Below are 18,696 nucleotides of genomic sequence, written 5' to 3'. Positions count from 1 at the left end.
TTAGTAGTAGCATTGGAGGAGTTGAGGGTAGAGGAGAAGAAAGGCACTTTGAATCCTGGAGGGCACATATTGGAATCGCATATGTTTCAGTGAAGATGAGAAAGACTCAGTGTGTCCAGTCAGGATCAGAGCCAAGATCTGAGAGAGTGATTCAGCCAAGGGATTTTTCTCAGTGGTCTAGAAAGGGCTCCCCAACTTGCCTGGGTACCATATTGGCTTCCTTAGAAGGGAGCCTTTTGACCCCTGGGAAGTTTAGAAATCACATGTGGAAATAATGAAATAAATCAACGGACAAAGAGGTGAACCCTCTAGAGGAGAAAAAGACAAACCATGAGGAGTGTGAAGTCCAGAAAGGGAGTATTACAAAGATCAGAGGATAGATAACTCCAAGAGGGCACGGTGGGAAAAGGATGAGAAATAGTGATGGACCTGGAAACAAGGTGGTACTTGATGGCTTTGGTGGGTGTGGGGAGTAGCACCAGATGGGCAGGGCATGAGAGGAGGTGGGGAAGGCATGTAGACCACCCACGGACAACACTTTCAGGAAGAGAAGAAGGGGAAGAGGAGAAGACTGGAAGATTATAATAGAGTCCAGTGAGGGTTATGTCATATTTTCTTTAAGATGGAAGAGACTGGAACAGGTTTGAATATGGACAGAAAAGAGATGAGTCAGGGAAAGAAGTGAATACATAGGATGCAGGAGATGGTCCTCAAAAGAGAATCCTTAGAGGGAGGGGATTCCAGGTAAGGGTGTAGGAGATTTGCCTTGGCAAATGGAATCCTCTTAACATGGATTCCGTTTTAATATGATGGATTCCTTGGGCACTATAACAAATTCTGAAATTTGCATGAACATTAAAAATAGTTTTCTTTTTTTTTTTAAAAAAAAGTGTTGCATGACCTATTTGTCATGGTGAAAATCTCCATTTCCCACTTCGAGACTCGTGACCTTAGGTAGCTGTTATGCTGTTTCCTCTTTTGTCAGAGTCTTGTCAAACACTTTTCTTTAGCTTTGCCAAATGAGTTGCAGTCAAGTTGTTATGACTTCCCCAGCAGGGCCACTTTAACCTTTGCTTAACTCTGAGGTTAACTCTTGGCCTTCCATACTCTATAACTTTTATAGCTACTTACCTCAAAGAAACTCAGGTCTTTAAGCAATTTTTCCCCTAGGTTCATAGTCACAGTGGGCACAAGCACTGAGGAATATACCACAGAAATAAAGGGAAGATTTGGTGTTCTCTTGTTGGGTGGGGGCTACTAAATTTGAGCAATTTCTGGGAAGAATAAAGATTTTCTTTTACATGAACTGTGAGATTATATGTGATTGGGGGACATGCATTTATGTTGTGGCTAATGATATGTTTCAGTGAATGTTCTCAACATAAAAACATAACGAGGGAACACATAAATTCTGAGTAGATTCACTTATAAGCCACAGTAACTGTTTTGGGGTAAGATCTAAGTGAATCAAACTTTAGATTTAAAAAATTGTTCTCTCTTCGGAAGTGGATAACTTCTTCCCTCAACACCCATAACTGTTTGCCTTAGTTATAGCTGGTCAGTGGGTTCAACCATAGGTGCACATTTACAAAAGGACTTGAATTTTGTACTGAAGTAGAACTGACAATTTGTTTCCCTAAATGTGGTGAGCAAGGATTTTACTGCATCTGCTTTTGCCTTTGAGAAGCCAGCTTTGGGATAGTCTGCGGGCTGGTGAGCTCATTCAATAGCATTCATTTGCTCTTTTCCTGAGGAAGCACAGGAGCTAGGGGCAGTGAGTGTGCTTTAATTGTCAGAGAGCCTGGCACTCTTGAGTGAAGGTTCTTGTGGTATCTTGAGAAGAGGCAGTTGCTTCATTGGTAGGAATAACAGCAGAAGAAGATGCCATGGCCTTGAACTTGGGGCTTAGCTGTGGCAGGACCCTGCCTGGAAAGCATTCCAGGGTTGTCTTGGTCAGCAGGGCTCTGCACTGCATCCTGGGCCTCTGGCTTTGTTCTTTTTTTTTTTTTTTTTTTTCCTTTTTATTGATTGTTCAAATCATTACAGAGCTCATGATATATCATCTTTCATACATTTGACTCAATTGGGTTTTGAACTCCCTTTTTTTACCCCAAATACAGATAGCAGAATCACATCTGTTACACACTCACATTTTTACATAATGGCATATTACTGACTGTTGTATTCTGCTACCTTTCCTATCCCCTACTATCCCCCCTCCCCTCCCCTCCCCTCCCATCTTCCCTCTCTACCTCCTCTGCTGTTGTTCAATTCTCTCCCTTATTTTCCCTCCCCCTTGCCCCTCATAACCTCTTATAATTTTGTGTATCATTGAAGGTCTCCTACCATTTCCATATGCCTTCCCTTCTCTCTCCCTTTCTCTCGCCCCATTCGTCTTTGTTTACTGTTAGTCTTTTCCTCATGCTCTTCCTTCCTGTTCTGTTCTTTTTTTTTATTTTTTATTTTTTTATTTTTTATTTATTTATTTTTTTATTGGTCGTTCATAACATTACATAGTTCTTACTTTGTTCTTGCCTTTGGTATCTCCTGATACGCTTTGGAAGTGAAGATATCTGTGGGCTTGAGTAACCATGATTGAGCATGGGTTTATGATGGTTTAGGGACATATGGTTTCAGGTTGCCTTGAAACCCCACTGCCTCCTTTCTGAGAGCTCAACTTTCCTTGGGGACATTCCCTTCAAAACATAAAATTTTGCACAAAAAGTTAACTTTCCAGTTAATTGGTTTTTGGTCTTTTCTATCTATTTCTGCAGCCTAAATAAAGCCTTACCCTCCTAATTTCCTGTTGCCATTGATTCAGCACTGAACAGTCTCCAGGGTGAGGTACTTGTTCACAAGAATGTTAGAAGTATGGAGCTGACCCTTGGCTTCTCATTCTCATTTAGCGGATTCCTTCCATAAGCCCACATATACACAGTCAGCTCCAGAGGCTCCGGTCACTCAGCCTCCCATTGATATTTGCCAATAGCAAACCCCTGGGAAGGCAGCCCAGGCTGCAGGCCCTGTACCTGCCACTAAGATATATTTTAAGATCTACCCTGAGAGTAGTATGCTTCAGCTCAACTGAAGCATCTCCCATTTCCCCCTTTGGACCCCTGGAGAGACTAATTCTCCTGCTTCCTAACTCCCTCCTCCTATCAGTCCAAGCATTCTCAGGACCTGGTTTGGGTTTATTGACAACCCTGTGTATAATTCATGCAAGACAGGTTACAGCAGAGCGTGTTACCTTTGCTAGTCAAGCATGGCTTAGTAATGCTGCTCCAGATTTTGGCCGGGAAGTAGGTTTTATTGGTGTTTGGGCCTAATGTTTTCCTGTCCGGAAACCTTCCCCTTCCCTTGGTGGGGCTGTTCTGGCAAGCACCATCAGGGAAAAATCCACCTTCCCCTTGTCCAGTTGGATGAATGGGTTCCAGGGAAAAGCAGTCTGTTGTATAAAACAGAAGCCCCTGGAGGGGGCAGGGACATTAGTATTGAGAAGCAGGAAGTTGATACTCTTTTGGTGGGCAGCACAAACCAAGCTGAGATGGGTGTTTCCAGGGTGGCTCCTGGTGGTGGTGTAGGTGGCACCAGGGTCTTTTATAACTGTGTAATGCTTTGGGAAGGAACTGTTTTTCATTTAGTTAAAACCATCCTGCTTTTTTATCCTACTGTTTTCTTACCCTCTGAATCATAAGGGCACCAGATAGCAAAGAAACAAAAGATGTAAGGTCTCTGATTCTTGTACTTTTTTCCTTTCTGCATTTTCTATAAGGTCAAGTAGAGGAAGGAGATAAATTTTGGCAGGAGGAGCTACTGGGATCACAGAGATAAAGGTGGGAGTACCTCAAAAATAGGAGTTAGCCCTACAGTGAAGGGGGTCCATGGAAGGCAGGTGGAGGGAGCAGGCACTGAGGGGCTCTTTCAGAAGTTTCTGGGCATAGAGTGCAGTGTGGGTAGGTAGGGTACAGTAGGGATAGGAGAGGGTGAGCAGTAAGGTTGGGGACAGGTCCAGCACAGCTTATAAAACCTTCTAGAAAGTTGGGTGTTATCTGGAAGATTTTTTTTTTAAGCAAGGGAATCTGTAGGTACTGTGGGGATTGAAGTAAAGGCAGCTAGAATGAAGAAGGAAGCTGTCACATGATTAAAGTCAGAACCATTCCAGATCTGAACCAAGAAGGAAAGAAAATCTGAGAAGGTAGAGGAGAATTTTCCTGTCCAATAGTAGATTCTGGGGCTATGAGGGGAGGGGGTCAAGGATAACATTCAGGAGCCTGGCTTGGGTGAGAAGGGATTGGAGGTGCCTCTCTTCAAAGTGGGGGACTGAGGAGAAGTTGCTTAGACGAGTAGGAAAATACTTCTCAGAAGATGTTTCTAGAGGTGGGTTAAATGGAGGAAACAGCCTTATACCAAGGTAACGATGACAATGACCTTTACTCATTTTCCTTCCAGGAGAGATTATGGGCCTCACAAAATGGCACCAGTGAAAATCTACAAGCCTGAACCATTCATCCCAAGTGGAGAGAATATGGATTTACTCACAACTTATAAACAAGATTATAACCCCTACCCTCTCTGTCGAGTGGACCCCATCAAACCTCGGGACAGCAAATATCCATGTGGTGACAAGATGGAATGTCTGCCTACTTATAAAGGTGGGGGAGTGATGGAGGAGTGTGGTGGGGAAGGGTAGGCTGAGATATTGTGTGCAGGGTGGGAAACATGATCTATCTACAGTCCTCTTAGAGCAAGGATCACCAAACAACTTCCTGTGGATCAAATCTGGCCAACGGCCTGATTTTGTGTATCTGGAGAGTTAAAAATGATTTTAAGGTTTTTAAATGATTGGGAAAATATAAGAAGCTTATTATTATTCAGGAAGTATGCAAATTGTCTGACATTCAGAGATCAATGTTCCTAAGTGTATTTTATTGGCACACAGCCATACTCATTCACACATCATTTGTGGCTACTTTTGTGCTGTAGTGGCAAAATTGAGCATTCATGACAGAGACCCTGCAGGATGCAGGGCTTTATAGAAATTATTTGTTAACCCCTGCCTTAGCTTGTTGTCTGAATCCTACAATGGGGAAGCATTTCAAATTTAAGCTCAGTTGAGTTCTACTACTGATTGACGGATGGTTTCATTCATCCACTTAATATTAACATGTAATATACCTACAGAAAAATGTCTGAATCATGATTACATAAACTAGTGAATTTTTAACTGGATAAAAAACAGTCCCCAGGGGCTTAGGTTGTGGCTCAGTGGTGGAGTGCTTATCTAGCATGTGTGAGGCACTGGGTTCGATCCTCGGCACCACATAAAAATAAATAAACAAATAAAGGTATAAAGAAAAAAAATCCGTAACTCAAAACTAATTTTTAAAAAAAGCCCCCAGATGAAGAAATGTCACATGACTGCTCCTTCCTTTCAGTTACCTCCCTAACCAGAATGTGACCATTATGCTAGCTTTTAGCATCTTAAATTATTTTTTAATCTTCTATTAATGGGATTAGTTCATTTTTTTTTAAAAATATATTCTTATTTTTAAATTCACACATAATAATTTATGGGGCTTCTGAAAGACATGGCCTAAAGTTCAAATCAGGGAGCACATAGCTATTTTCTCAAACATATATCGTTTCTTTGTGGTGAAATCATTCAAAATCCTGTTTTCTAGCATTTTTTGAAATATATAAAAATGTTTTATCAAGTATCTATTACATACCAGGCATGGTCCTGGGAAGCATAATGACCTGCCCTTGACCTCGTTGGCTGGTAGGAGAGACAATATGTGGAGACTTGTGTGTTGTGCCAGAGTGTAGCAAGTCACCCACACTGTGGAGCATAGTTACAAAGACTGAAACCAGGGAACAGAGGCCAGGTTTGTAATCAGTAACTTTCATATATATGAGGTACAGTGTCGCCCTGGCAAGGCATTCTAAACATGAAATGTTTGTGGACCTCTAAAGGACTCTGATAAGGTTGCTTTTATGTGGTCAAGATGAGCATTTAAGCTGGTGGAGGTGAGGAGGCTGGGGGAGTGTAAGAATCTTCCTAAAGGAGTCCTAAATCTCATCCAACAGGACCCCACATGTAGTTGATTTCTCTGTTTCTTCCACGAGCTGAGTTTCAGGGCTAGACTGTCATGAACCTCTTTGACAACCTGACTGTCCCCATACTTTTTTTTTTTGGTACCAGGGATTGAACTCGGGCACATGACCACTGAGCTACATCCCCATCTCTGTTTTGCATTTTTTAAATTTAGAGACAGGGTCTTTTGGAGTTGCTTAGTGCCTTGCTTTTGCTGAGGCTGGCTTTGAACTCGGGATCTTCTTGTCTGTCTCCTGAGTGCTGGGAATATAGGTGAGTGCCACTGCACCCAGCTCTTATACTATCTCTAATGCCTTCCTCCACCTTCTGTCATGCTGCATTCTGCATGTTATCATAGACTGAAATTACCCTATCTCTAAAGCCTCTGTGCATCCCAATAGCCTGTCCTGACCAGTTGTTTTATTCACTTTCACTGGGACAGAACTTGGCTTTTCTGGGACCTCTAGTCTGTTGATGGCTCAACCTTTCTCTCTCACCATAAGCCCCTGTTGGGTCTGTCGCTCCTTGTGTAGTGACATCTTTTAGCTGGTGGCTGAAATGGACACTCTTAGAGGCCTTTTCAGACTTCTTCCAACATGCCAGCTACATGTGTGACAGGTGCCCTGCACTCCCTTGTCTTGTAACTCATTGTACAGTCTTGTTTTAAGTAACATGTGTCTCCTTAGCCAGACTGTAAGCACTAACGAGGCAGGGATCTCTCTTTTGCTTTCTTGGTGAATTATCCCTTCATAGTAGATGCCATAGTAGGTGCTTTATAAAGGAGTTAATACAGCTAGGCAAGTGGTGGTGTGCCTCTTGGCTCTCCAGGGTATGTTATTCTCCTTTTTTATTCAGAGCTTACAGGAAGACAGAAATGGAACACCACTGAGTAGGTGGGATGGAGGGATGAAACTGGAGCAAGTGCTTCCCTCCAGAGGGGAAGGGGTGAGGGATGCTGATAGGGCAGGTCTGAATACAAACTCTCCTGTATGCCCTCTTTATGGGTTCCCATGGTTTGTTAGTCTTGGTGTATGTTATGGTTTAGATGTGAGGTGACCCCAAGAGCTCAGGTGTGAGACAATGCAAGAAGGTCTAGAGAAGAAATGATTGGGTTATGAGAGATTTAACCCAGTCAGTGAATTAATCCCTTCATGGGATTGACTAAGTGGTAATCGTGGCTGAGGAGGTAGGTCACTGGGAACATGCCCTTGGGGTATATATTTTGTATCTGATGAGTGGAGTCACTCTTTCTGCTTCCTGATCCTTCTGTGAGCCACTTTCCTCTGCCATACTCTTCCACCATGATGTTCAGCCTCACCTCAAACCCAGAGGAAAGGACCCAGCTGTCTATGGACTGAGGCCTCTGAAACCGTGATCCCCCACATAAACTTTCCTCCTCTTCAATTGTTCTGGTCAGGTATTTTAGTCACAGTAATGACAAGGCTGACTAAAATAGTGTAGCTAGAGGCTTGTCAGAGACCTGCCTGCTCAGTTCAGTTCTGTCTCCTCCACCTAGCCCTAGGTAGCAGGGAGAGGTCTGGGAACAAGAACGACTCCTTGCTTGCTGTAGGAGTTAGCAAGAACAGGGTAGGTGTAATGGCGTCACTCAAGTCTTCTGTTACTCACGTTACTACTTCTCAGCAAACTACTCAGCCCTCAAAATAAAACCCCCCCACACACACTCTCACAGAACCAACCCTCACTCATGCTTTAATCTCTTCTGTCTCTAGCTTTCCCATGTTCCTCCCTGTTTCTATGATATGACATCTCAATCTGCTCTCTGAAAACCAGAGAAAAGTATTCCGCTGCTGGAACCAAATCATGGATGACATTTCCTTACTGCTAAAGTAAAAATTGAGAAAATACAATTTTCTTTGTTTTTCTTAAACTTTTGATAACCTGTTAATTGCTTGCTTACTTAAACAGAGTTTAAAAAAAAAAAGTAGCAGTCCAAAGTAGACTGCTCAGGAGAAGGCATGCATAGATGGGCAAGGTTTTTGTTCTGGGTTCGTAGGAACTTGAGTTTGGATTTCATAGTCTTCCTCTAAAATTTGGATTTTAAAACAGATCCGTATATAGCTAAAGGAAACATATTTGTAGTTAGATTTGACTCATAGGTGCTAGTTTGTAACCTATATGTCTTAATGGCTTGTTTTAAATAAGACTATGTTAGTCTGTTTGCACTGTTATAACAATAAATCTGAAACTGGTAACTTATAAATCATAAGAGTTTTACCTCTCACAATTCTAGAAGCTGGGAAGTTCCAAGATTAAGATCAGTAGGTTAAGGCCTGGTCTCTGCTTCCATGATGGCATCTTGTTGCTGTGTTAGCACATGGTAAATGGTGAAAGGGAAAAAAAAGGGCTTACACCAATTCCCTCTAACCTTGTTATAAGGTACTAATCCACTCACTAGGAAGAGCTCTCATGACTTATTCATTTCCCCAAAGGCCCCAATGGGGATTAAGTTTCAAAACATGAATTTTGGTGAACATTTAGAGCATAGAAAATAGTTTCATTAATTTGATTGGTTCATTTGTTCCATTATTGCCCTATGATATCATGGCTTCCAAAACTAGATCTTAAATGCCCAATATCTGTCTTCCCAGCACTTAGAACAGGGAATGGAGTTCAAAGGTTTATAAATAAAGGAGTAAATGGTTCTGAACCACTGTTTGCACAGGCTCTAGGTGACAGTGTGTGGCAATAGATACACCCATATTCTTACCCATCCAATTACCTGATAGGTCCTGGCCAGAGGCAGGATGAGTTTGGGGAAGGACATGACCTTATATTGCTCTTGGGTCAGTCCTGAAGCACTTTATGTATGTATGAGGGGCCTTACTCCTGCCTTAGCGTTTGGTGATCGCCCCTTGGATGACTTATTTCTTGTGAAAATTTGCTGCCTTAGTAAGTCCCATAACAACCTTAATGTTTTATGGCCATATATCGATTCTCTTTCCAAAGGAAGGAGGGAAAAACCAAAGACCAAGGTCATTAAATATGTATATTTCAATGGGTGCTATCTATATTTTGTCTATATGTTCTGTTTACATTAGTAAGCAGAAAAATATTCAAGCTTTTCCGTTTCTATTTATGACCAGCACCTTTTCTGGGGTCCAGAAAACCACCAATAAAATATGCTTCAGCAGCATTTGGTTGTAATTTGTGACATTTCCAAAACACTGTGCAATTGGAAAGATTGAGAGTATAATTACTGATGCTCAGCTTTAGGTTTAGCTAAGTTTTTTTAAAGACACATTATTGCATGGAATCCCTTTTAAAGAGGTTCCTGCCAATTACCGACACGACACTCTGGCCCCAAAGGGCTTTCCTGGCGTGTGAGTAGTTTGTCATGTGGAATTCAGAGGTTTTCAGGGCCTTGTGGAGGGTTTTTTTTTTCTGATGTGTATAATAAATGCTGGGTGGAGGAAGTTAGGCTGAATAATAATGTGGTTTAAACTATATTATTGGGTATCAGGAATCACATGAAGCAACTTTGAGCTTAGGAACTTGTTTTCTTAACACCTCATCCATCACAGAAGAAGGCCAACAAAGCCCTGTCCCACTTACCCCTGAGGCACTGTGCAGGTATCTACAGGTAGATGCCCCATTTCATTGAGGCTTGAAGTCTGGGGTGGAACATGTGGTTTATATTCAGCAAGATGGTTCACTGTAAGATCCCCTAATGCTTTCAAGATGCTGATAGAGCCATTAATGGCTTTTGGAGAAAGATTAGATTTTCAATTAAAATGAAGTCAATTTTGAATAAATAGTTGGTAGTATTATACTGGCCTAAAGTAAACTTAAGAATGTGCCCGGGGGTGGGAATGTCAGGAGTTTTGGAATGGTGGAGTAAGAAGCTTGGCAAATCCTCTCCTCCAAAAACAATGATAAAATTAGGCAAAATGGTAAAAAAGCAAGACTCTGGAAATCAACCAAAGTTATATGACAAATGGAGGGTACTTATTTAAGAGGAACTATTGTACCTTAGTTATGAGCAGTGGGCAACTGTGTTATCCTGGAGCTGCTTCTATTCTCCCACCTTCCTCCTCCCATTGCATGTTGGGGACAGTCCTGCCTAGGCAGGCTAGGCTGTGACAAATAATAGCTCTGCTGCCAATGAGGTCTAAATTGACTTAGAATAGTGCACACCAAAAGGTTTTGATAAAAAAAAAATAGTAGTGATCTCAGTGGGAAAATATCAGAGAAGACAAATTCTGCAAGTCTTCTGAGGTTTGCAGTACTAATTGTGGCAAGAAACAGATAAACAGACAAGCTAGAAATATATCAGGGAGATCCAGATAATGAGGTAAACACAGTGGGCCTTGATAAACTCCTAGTGGTGTGAAAGGCTATGCATAGGGGCAAGGCTGTGAGCAGGCTCCAGAGAGATCAACCTCTGCACTAGGCTTGTGCAGAGGAGACACAAGACATTTCAGCAGAAAACAGAAGCCATTTCAGACATATAAGATGTCTGATCTTTGACTATATTCTCTACCCACACATAGATACATTGGCAAATGGTGGAAGCTTTACTGGTTTGAGGTGCTTAATTATAACTTTTGATTAATCATTGGCTGACTGCTAAACTATGCTGATACAGGGTGAAGCCAGATTATAAAATAAAAAGAATTGAAAAATGAGCAAAAATAGCCATTATGAAGTCAAACAACAATAAGTGTTGGCGAGGATGTGGGGAAAAGGGTACACTTGTACACTGCTGGTGGGACTGCAAAATGGTGAGGCCAATTTGGAAAGCAGTATGGAGATTCCTGGGAAAGCTGGGAATGGATCCACCATTTGACCCAGCTATAGCCCTTCTCGGACTATTCCCTGAGGACCTTAAAAGAGCGCACTATAGGGATACGGCCACATCAATGATTATAGCGGCACAATTCACAATAGCTAGACTGTGGAACCAACCTAGATGCCCTTCAATAGATGAATGGATAAAAAAAATGTGGCATTTATATACAATGGAGTATTATGCAGCAATAAGAAACGACAAAATCATAGAATTTGCAGGGAAATGGATGGCATTAGAGCAGATTATGCTAAGTGAAGCTAGCCAAGCCCTAAAAAACAAATGCCAAATGACTCCTTTGATATAAAGAGAGCAACTAAGAACAAAACAGGAGGGAAGAGCATGAGGAAAAGACTCACTGTAAACAAAGACGAATGGGGGGAGAGAGAAGGGAAAGGATTTGCAAATGGTAGGAGACCTTCAATGATACACAAAAGTATAAGAGGTTATGATGGGCAAGGGGGAGGGGGGAAAAGGGAGAGAATTGAACAACAGCAGAGGAGGCAGAGAGGGAAGGTGGGAGGGGAGGGGAGGGGGGATAGTAGGGGTTAGGAAAGGTAGCAGATCAAGACAGTCACTAATATGCCATTATGTAAAAATGTGAGTATGTAACAGATGTGATTCTGCTATCTGTATTTGGGGTAGAAATGGGAGTTCAAAACCCAATAGAGTCAAATGTATGAAAGATGATTTATCAAGAGCTCTGTAATGTTTGGAACAATCAATAAAAAAAATGAGCAAAAATATCAGTAACCACAAACTGCAGGGGGGAGATAAGACTATAAAATTAGTGCACATATTTCTCTAAACATAAACAAAAACAGCTCTAATGGAGGGGTTAGAATTAAGAGTTGCTGCAGCATTTTATGTAAGTCATTAACAAAAAGTTAGGCAACGTGAACAGAAAGAAGAAAATCCAATCCATGCATAGGGGAAAGAAAGCTGTCAATAGAAATGATCTCTGAGGGAACCCAGATGTTGGACCTGGAAGACAAATATTGAACAAATTTATTCAAAGAACAGCAGGAAGCCATATTAAAAGGAATGAAGAAAGTATGACAACAATTACTCATCAAATAGATAATATCAATAAAAGGAAGTAATAACTAATGAATATCTGGAATTGAACAATAACCAAAACAAAAAATCATTAGAGGAGCTCAACAGCTGATTTGAACTGGCAGAAGAAAGAATCAGTATAAATGAAGATAGATCAACATAAATGATCCAATCTGAAGAACAGAGAATAAGACAAGTGAATAGGAAATCAGAGACTTGTGGGCTACCATCAAGTCTATCAGCATACTCATAATAGGAGTCCCAAATGGAGAAGAAAAGGGCATAAAAATGTTTGAAGGATTAGTTGCCGAAATTCCTCAATAAAAATGAAAAAAATATCTCTACATCCAAGACACATTATCCAAATAGAATCAACAGAGGTACATAATCACATTAGAGTTAAACTGTTGAAAGACAAAGATTTGGAAAATAGTGAAGAGAAATACCTCATCCTATACAGGGTAAGGACATCAAGAGTCACAGATTCTCTTCAAAAAGAAAATGGAAGACTGAACAGAGTTGGTTGACTTATTTGAAGTACTAAAAGAAGATAGGTCATGAATTTTATATCCAATGTATGCTATGTTTCAAAAATGAGGCAAAACAAAGATACCTTCAGAAAAAGGAAAGCTGATTTCCCTTATGAGAGATACTGAGGGAAATCCTCGGGTTGAAAGGAAATGATACAGATAGTAAAATAAATCTACACAAAGAAAGTTGCTTGTAAATGTAACTAGGTAAATGTTTACTTTTAATTTAAAAAAGCAATTATAGAGCAAACTAAAGCTGTGGGGTTTATTTTAGGAATTCAAGGTTGATATAACATCAGATAATCAATAAATGTAATATATCATATTAATAAAGTAACAGACAAAAGCCAGATGGTTGATAGAAAACATTTGGCAAGGTCTCATATCCATAAAAGCTCTCAAAAAGCTAGGAATAGAAGAGAACTTCCTTAGTCTGATGAAGAGCATTAACAAGATATTCTTTTTATTTTTTTAATTCTTTTTGGTTGACAGAGTACATTTTGACATATTTATGCAAACATAGAGTATGTCTTATTCTAATTAGGATCCCAGTCTTGTGGTTGTACATGATATGGAGATTCACTGTGATGTATTTATGTACATAGGAGTGTTAAGTCAAATTAATTCCATTGTCCCCCGCCCCCCATTCCTGTTCCCCTACTTCTCCTCCCATTCTCCCCACCTCACCCAACCCATGGACCTCCATTCCTCTTCTCTCACCCATTTTTGTGTGTTTGCATTCACATATTAAGAGAACATTTGACCTTTGGTTTTTTGGGGATTGGCTTATTTCGCTTAGCATGATAGTCTCCAGATTCATCCATTTTCTGGCAAATGTCATTAAGTTATTCCTTTTTCTATGGCTGAGTAATATTCCATTATATATATATATGGAACAGTTTCTTTGTTCATTCATCTGTTGAAGGGTACCTATGTTGATTCCATAGCTTAGCTATTGTGAATGGAACTGTTATAAACATTAATGTGGCTTTATAAGGTAGTATGTTGATTTTAAGTCTTTTGGGTATATACCAAGAAATAGGATGACTAGATCAAATGGTGGTTCCATTCCAAGTTTTCTAAGGAATCTCTATACTACTTTCCAGGATGGCTGTACCAATTTGCAGTCCCACCAGCCATGTATGAGTATACCCTTCCCCCACATCCTTGCCAACATTTATTATTACTTGTATATTTTAGTTGTAGTTGGACATTTGTTTATTTTTATGTGGTGTTGAGGATTGAACTCAGTGCCTCCCATATGCTAGACAAGCACTCTACCGCTGAGCTACAATCGCAGCCCTGTTACTTGTATTCTTGATTGGTGCTCTTGATTGTTGCCATTCTAACTGGAGTGAGATGAAATCTCAGTATAATTTTAATTTGCATTTCTAACTGCTAGGATGTTGAACACTTTTTCACATTTTTTTTTTTACCATTTGTATTTCTACTGTGAAGTGTCTGTTCAGTTACTTAGCCTGTTTATTTATTGACCAGCTATTGCACTCCTCAGTTTATATCCAAAGGACTTAAAATCAGCATACTACAGTGACACAGTCACATCAATGTTCATAGCAACTTGATTCACAGTAGCTAAACTGTGGAACCAACCTAGATGCCCTTCAACAGATGAATGGATAAAGAAAATGTGGTATATATACACAATAGAATATTACTCAGCCTTAAAGAAAAGTGAAATTATGGCATATGTAGGTAAATGGTTGGAGCTGGTGAATATCATATCATGCTAAGTGAAATAAGTTAATCCCAGAAAACCAAAGGCTGATTGTTTTCTCTGATATGTGTATATTAATTCATAATAAGGGGGATGGCTAGGGAAGAATACAGGTACTTTGGATCAGGCAGAGGGAGAGTGAAGTGGGGGTGTGGAGGTAGGATGTTTTGTAGAATGAATTAGACGTTATTACCCTATGTACATGTATGATTATGTGACCAATGTGATTCTACATCATGTACAACCAGAAGAATGAGAAGTTATACTCCATGTATGTGTTATGTGTCAAAATGTATTGTACTGTCATATAACAAATTAGAACAAATAAAATGTGAAAAAAGATAAGTAAAAAAAATCAGTGCAAGATTTGTACTATGAAAATTACCAGAGTGCAGAGAAAAATAAAATCTAAGTAAGGGGTGAGACATTCTGTGTTCATGGAATGGGAGGATTCAATATTGTTCAAATGGAGTTTCTTCAAAATCGATCTATAGATTCAAAGCAATCCCTATCAAAATACCAGGAGCCTCTTTTTATAAAAAAGAAATTGGCAAGGTAATTCTATACTTTATATATAAAATTTAAATAAATGCTTTTGGAAAATAAAAATGAAGAACTTATTCTTCCCAATTTTAAAGCTTTACTATAAAGCTGCAGTAATTAAGACAATGTGATACTGACATAAAGACAGGTGTAAATGACAATATGACTGGGTTGAGAATACACAAATAAACCCTCAGATTTATTGTCATTTTTTCTCAACGATGATTGGGCATTTCAGTATGGAAGAGGATAGTCTTTTTTGATAAAAATGATGAGACAGTCAGAGATCCACATGCAAAAAGATAAACTTTAGATCTTTATATCGTGCCACACTCAAAAATTAGAGGGTCAAGGGCTAGGATTTTGCTTAGTGGTGCTGTACTTGTCTAGCATGCACCATGCCCAGGGGTCCATCCCCACTACTGGGGAATGGGGAGGAAACAGAAGGACCAAAGACCTACATGTAACAGTTAAAACAGAAAATCTCTAATATCTTGGGTTAGGAAAAGGTTTCTTAGATGGTATATTTTATGTTATGCAAATTATTCTCAATAAAGTTGTTGAAAATATACCCGTGGACTTCACTAACATTAACTGTATACATCCAATGCTCCTGGGTAGCTGCATTTGTTCTAAACCTTTGTAAAGCTGTAAGAGGATTCTCTGTGGATTCAGAGGGCTCACCAGGTTCACAAGGGCTACCTCAGGCCTGGTAATCTATGAGCAAAATGGGGCAATGCAGGCCATGGCTGTGAGCCAAATATTATGAAAAGAAAGGCAGCAGGAGTGGAGGTGGTTGAATGGAGTGCTTACTGTTGGATTTTTCTCACCTGGACTTTTAGTCCTGGAGCAGCCCTGAAGGTCTATGTGATAAAGTCATTTTAGAATCCCCTGCAGAGATGCCCCAGGACAGTGTCTGCTTCTCAAGATTGTGTAGCCATTTCTCACTGGATTTTCTTTGGGTCCAGACCTCCTTCACTTTGGCCATTACAGCCCCACAGCAGAGGTTTTTCTTGAGATGGATGTCTCCCAGTACAGCTGGCTAATCTTTCTCATTAAAAAAAACAAACAAAAAAAAAACCAAAAACCAAAAAACATTTTGAAGTTCTCCTGCAAAACCTTCCCTGATTATTAGTTTCTTAATCTTTACCTAGAAATATGGTGCCCTTAATTTGATGTAGGCTGTCAGAAGAGCATGAGTTTGAAGTCAAGTGTATGGCTTAAATTCTGTTTTTTTTTGTTTGTTTTTGTTGTGTAATAATTGTACAGAATAGTGACTGTCATTGTGACATATTTGTATATGCATATAGTAATAATTTGATCAATTTCATTCCCCAGTACCTTCCCTTTCCCTCCTCTCCTCTCCCTCTCCTGGTTCTCCTCTTCTACTTTACTGATCTCTCTGCTATTTACATGAGAGTCCCCCCTTCCTCTCCTTTTCCTGGCTCTAGCTACCACATATGAAAGAAATCATATGACCTTTGATTTTATGAGTTTGGCTTATTTTGCTTACCATGACGCTCCCATTTGTATCCATTTTTCTGCAAATGACACAATTTCATTCTTTATGGCTGAATAAATCTCCATGTGTACATATCTCATATTTTCTTCATCCATTTACCTTTTGTTGAACACCTAAATTGATTTCAAGGCTTGGCTATTGTGAATTGTGCTGCTAAAAACATGGGCATGTGTGTATCTTTGTAGTATGCTAATCTTAATCCTTTTGGACAGATACCAAGGAGTGGTAGGGCTGGATCACATGGTGGTTCCATTCCTGGTCTTTTAAAAAAAAATTTTGGTTGTGAATAGACCTTTATTTATTTCAATGCGGTGCTGAGAATCGAATCCAGTTCCTCACACATGCTAAGCAAGTGCTCTACCCCTGAGCCACAACCCCAGCCCCCCATTCCAAGTCTTTTGAGGAACCTCCATACTTATTATTCCATAATGGCTGTACTGATTTACATTCCCAGCAACAGTGCATGAGAGTTCCCTTCTCCCCGAACCTTCACCAGCATTTATTGTTATATATTCTTAGTGGAGTGAGATAACCTAACTCTCAGTATATTTTTGATTTGCATTTCCTTAATGCCAGAGAGGTTTGACAATTTTTAAAATTCCAATTTTTAACTCATTAGCCATGTGACTTTTTGGCAAGTTTCTCAGCTTCTCTGAGCTTTGCTTTTGGAAATCTGTAAAGTGGAGACAGTTATACTCAGTATAAACGGTTATTGTGAAGATGAAACAAAATCACATTTGGAAAGGCTGGAGCACATTGGACTGGCTCATAGTCAGTGTTCTTTGTTAAATCAGGTTGGAGTGGGTCAGACCATGGGTTCTGGATCTGGATTTGAATCTGTGATTTCAAATTTCTAGCTAAGTGAACTGGGACAAATTCTTTAATTCTTCTGTGCCTCAATTTCTGCATCTATAAAATAGATATTTTGTGAGTTCCCATTTATTAGGGATGTTATGAAGACTTTCTATTTTTTGCAGTACTGGGGACTGAACCCAGGGCTTCATGCTTGCCAGTCAAGTGCTTAGTCAAGTGCTCTACCACTGAGCTACCTCTCCAGTTCTGTCTTGTCTGAGAAAACACCTCATTGGAAATGGGCTTATCACTTTGAGGCCTTTTAGACTACATGTAAGTTGGGGGACCTGATTTATTTTTAATCACCTCTTCTGCTTTAATTTCAGCTGATTATTTACCTTGGAACCAACCAAGACGGGAGCTACTTCGTCCAGAACACAAACACTGGCTGGAATCCACCAAATTTGACAGCAGAACCACACACCAGGATGACTATTCCATGAAGGGCCTCGTGACCACCAGGAGCTGTAAACCCCCAGCCATGCCCAACCTTTGTAACATCCCCCTGGAGGACCTGACCAACTACAAGATGAGCTATGTGGCACACCCTGTGGAGAAGCGCTTTGTGCACGAGGCAGAGAAGTTTAGACCCTGTGAAATCCCCTTCGAGAGCCTCACCACACACAAAGAGTCCTACCGAGGCCTACTAGGGGAGCCTGCCAAGAGCTCGAAGCCTCCAGCCAGGCTACCTGGGACAGACACACCATTCTCCAACACCACCGAGTTTCGAGATAAGTACCAAGCTTGGCCGACGCCCCAGTTATTCTCCAAAGCTCCAGCTGCTTATGTCCCTCCTGAAGAGAAGATGGATCTTCTGACAACAGTACAAGCCCATTACACATACCCTAAGGGTGCCCCTGCTCAGTCCTGCCGACCGGTGCTCCCGATCAAGAAGAGCTTCCGTTTCGAAGGCTCTACTACCACCAAGGACGACTATAAGCAGTGGGACAGCAAACGAACAGAGATGGCCAAGCCCATCCCCCACCTGGGCTTTCCCACAGAGCCCTTGGACTGTCTGACCACCTTTCGGGCCCACTATGTGCCCCATCCACCTATCAGTACCAAAAGCTGTAAGCCCCCCTGGTCTGGCCCTCGAGCAAATATTCCTTTGGAGGGCCAGACCACCTATTCCATCAGCTTCACTCCCAAGGAAATGTGCAAGTGCCCAGCTGCATACCCTGAGCCCCCTGGTTACATCTTTGAGGAGGTGGATGCTCTGGGGCACAGATTGTATAGGCCGGTTTCTAGGCCAGGCTCTCGGAGGAGCAGCTTGCTTTCTGGAGGTGATGCAGAAAACCCTAACCAGATGGATTTGGCAGTGTCAGCCTGATTCTGAAAAATTTTTATTTAGAAATTGCACAAATACTTTTAAAAGCAAACTATTGAGAATTATTCCTTGGACAAAAACCAAATTCCCCACAATGGGGGGAGGGAAGAAAGAAAAACGGAACAAAAACCAACTTCATTACCAATTCCAGGACACTTGAATAAATTGAGAATCACTGACTCAAGGAAAATGACATTTAATCACTAACTATCCTCTCTTAATGCTCC

At 40.7% G+C, this 18,696-nt stretch overlaps 1 protein-coding gene across 1 annotated transcript in view; it reads left to right on the top strand.

Moving 5' to 3' along the window:
* The window catches only part of Saxo1 (stabilizer of axonemal microtubules 1), a 29,840-nt gene extending 11,368 nt beyond the window's left edge, over window positions 1-18,472 (top strand). Inside the window, exons 3-4 of the mRNA XM_026397565.2 lie at window positions 4,450-4,652; window positions 17,469-18,472. Coding sequence (XP_026253350.2) covers window positions 4,450-4,652; window positions 17,469-18,472 — 1,207 coding nt within the window. The remainder of the gene's footprint in view (window positions 1-4,449; window positions 4,653-17,468) is intronic.
* The last annotated feature ends 224 nt before the right edge of the window (window positions 18,473-18,696 follow it).

The sequence above is a fragment of the Urocitellus parryii genome, chromosome 4 (genome assembly GCF_045843805.1).
Source record: "Urocitellus parryii isolate mUroPar1 chromosome 4, mUroPar1.hap1, whole genome shotgun sequence".
Lineage (NCBI taxonomy): Eukaryota > Metazoa > Chordata > Mammalia > Rodentia > Sciuridae > Urocitellus > Urocitellus parryii.
Note: the sequence above shows the minus strand (reverse complement) of the source record. Positions and strands in the feature narration are given on the sequence as shown.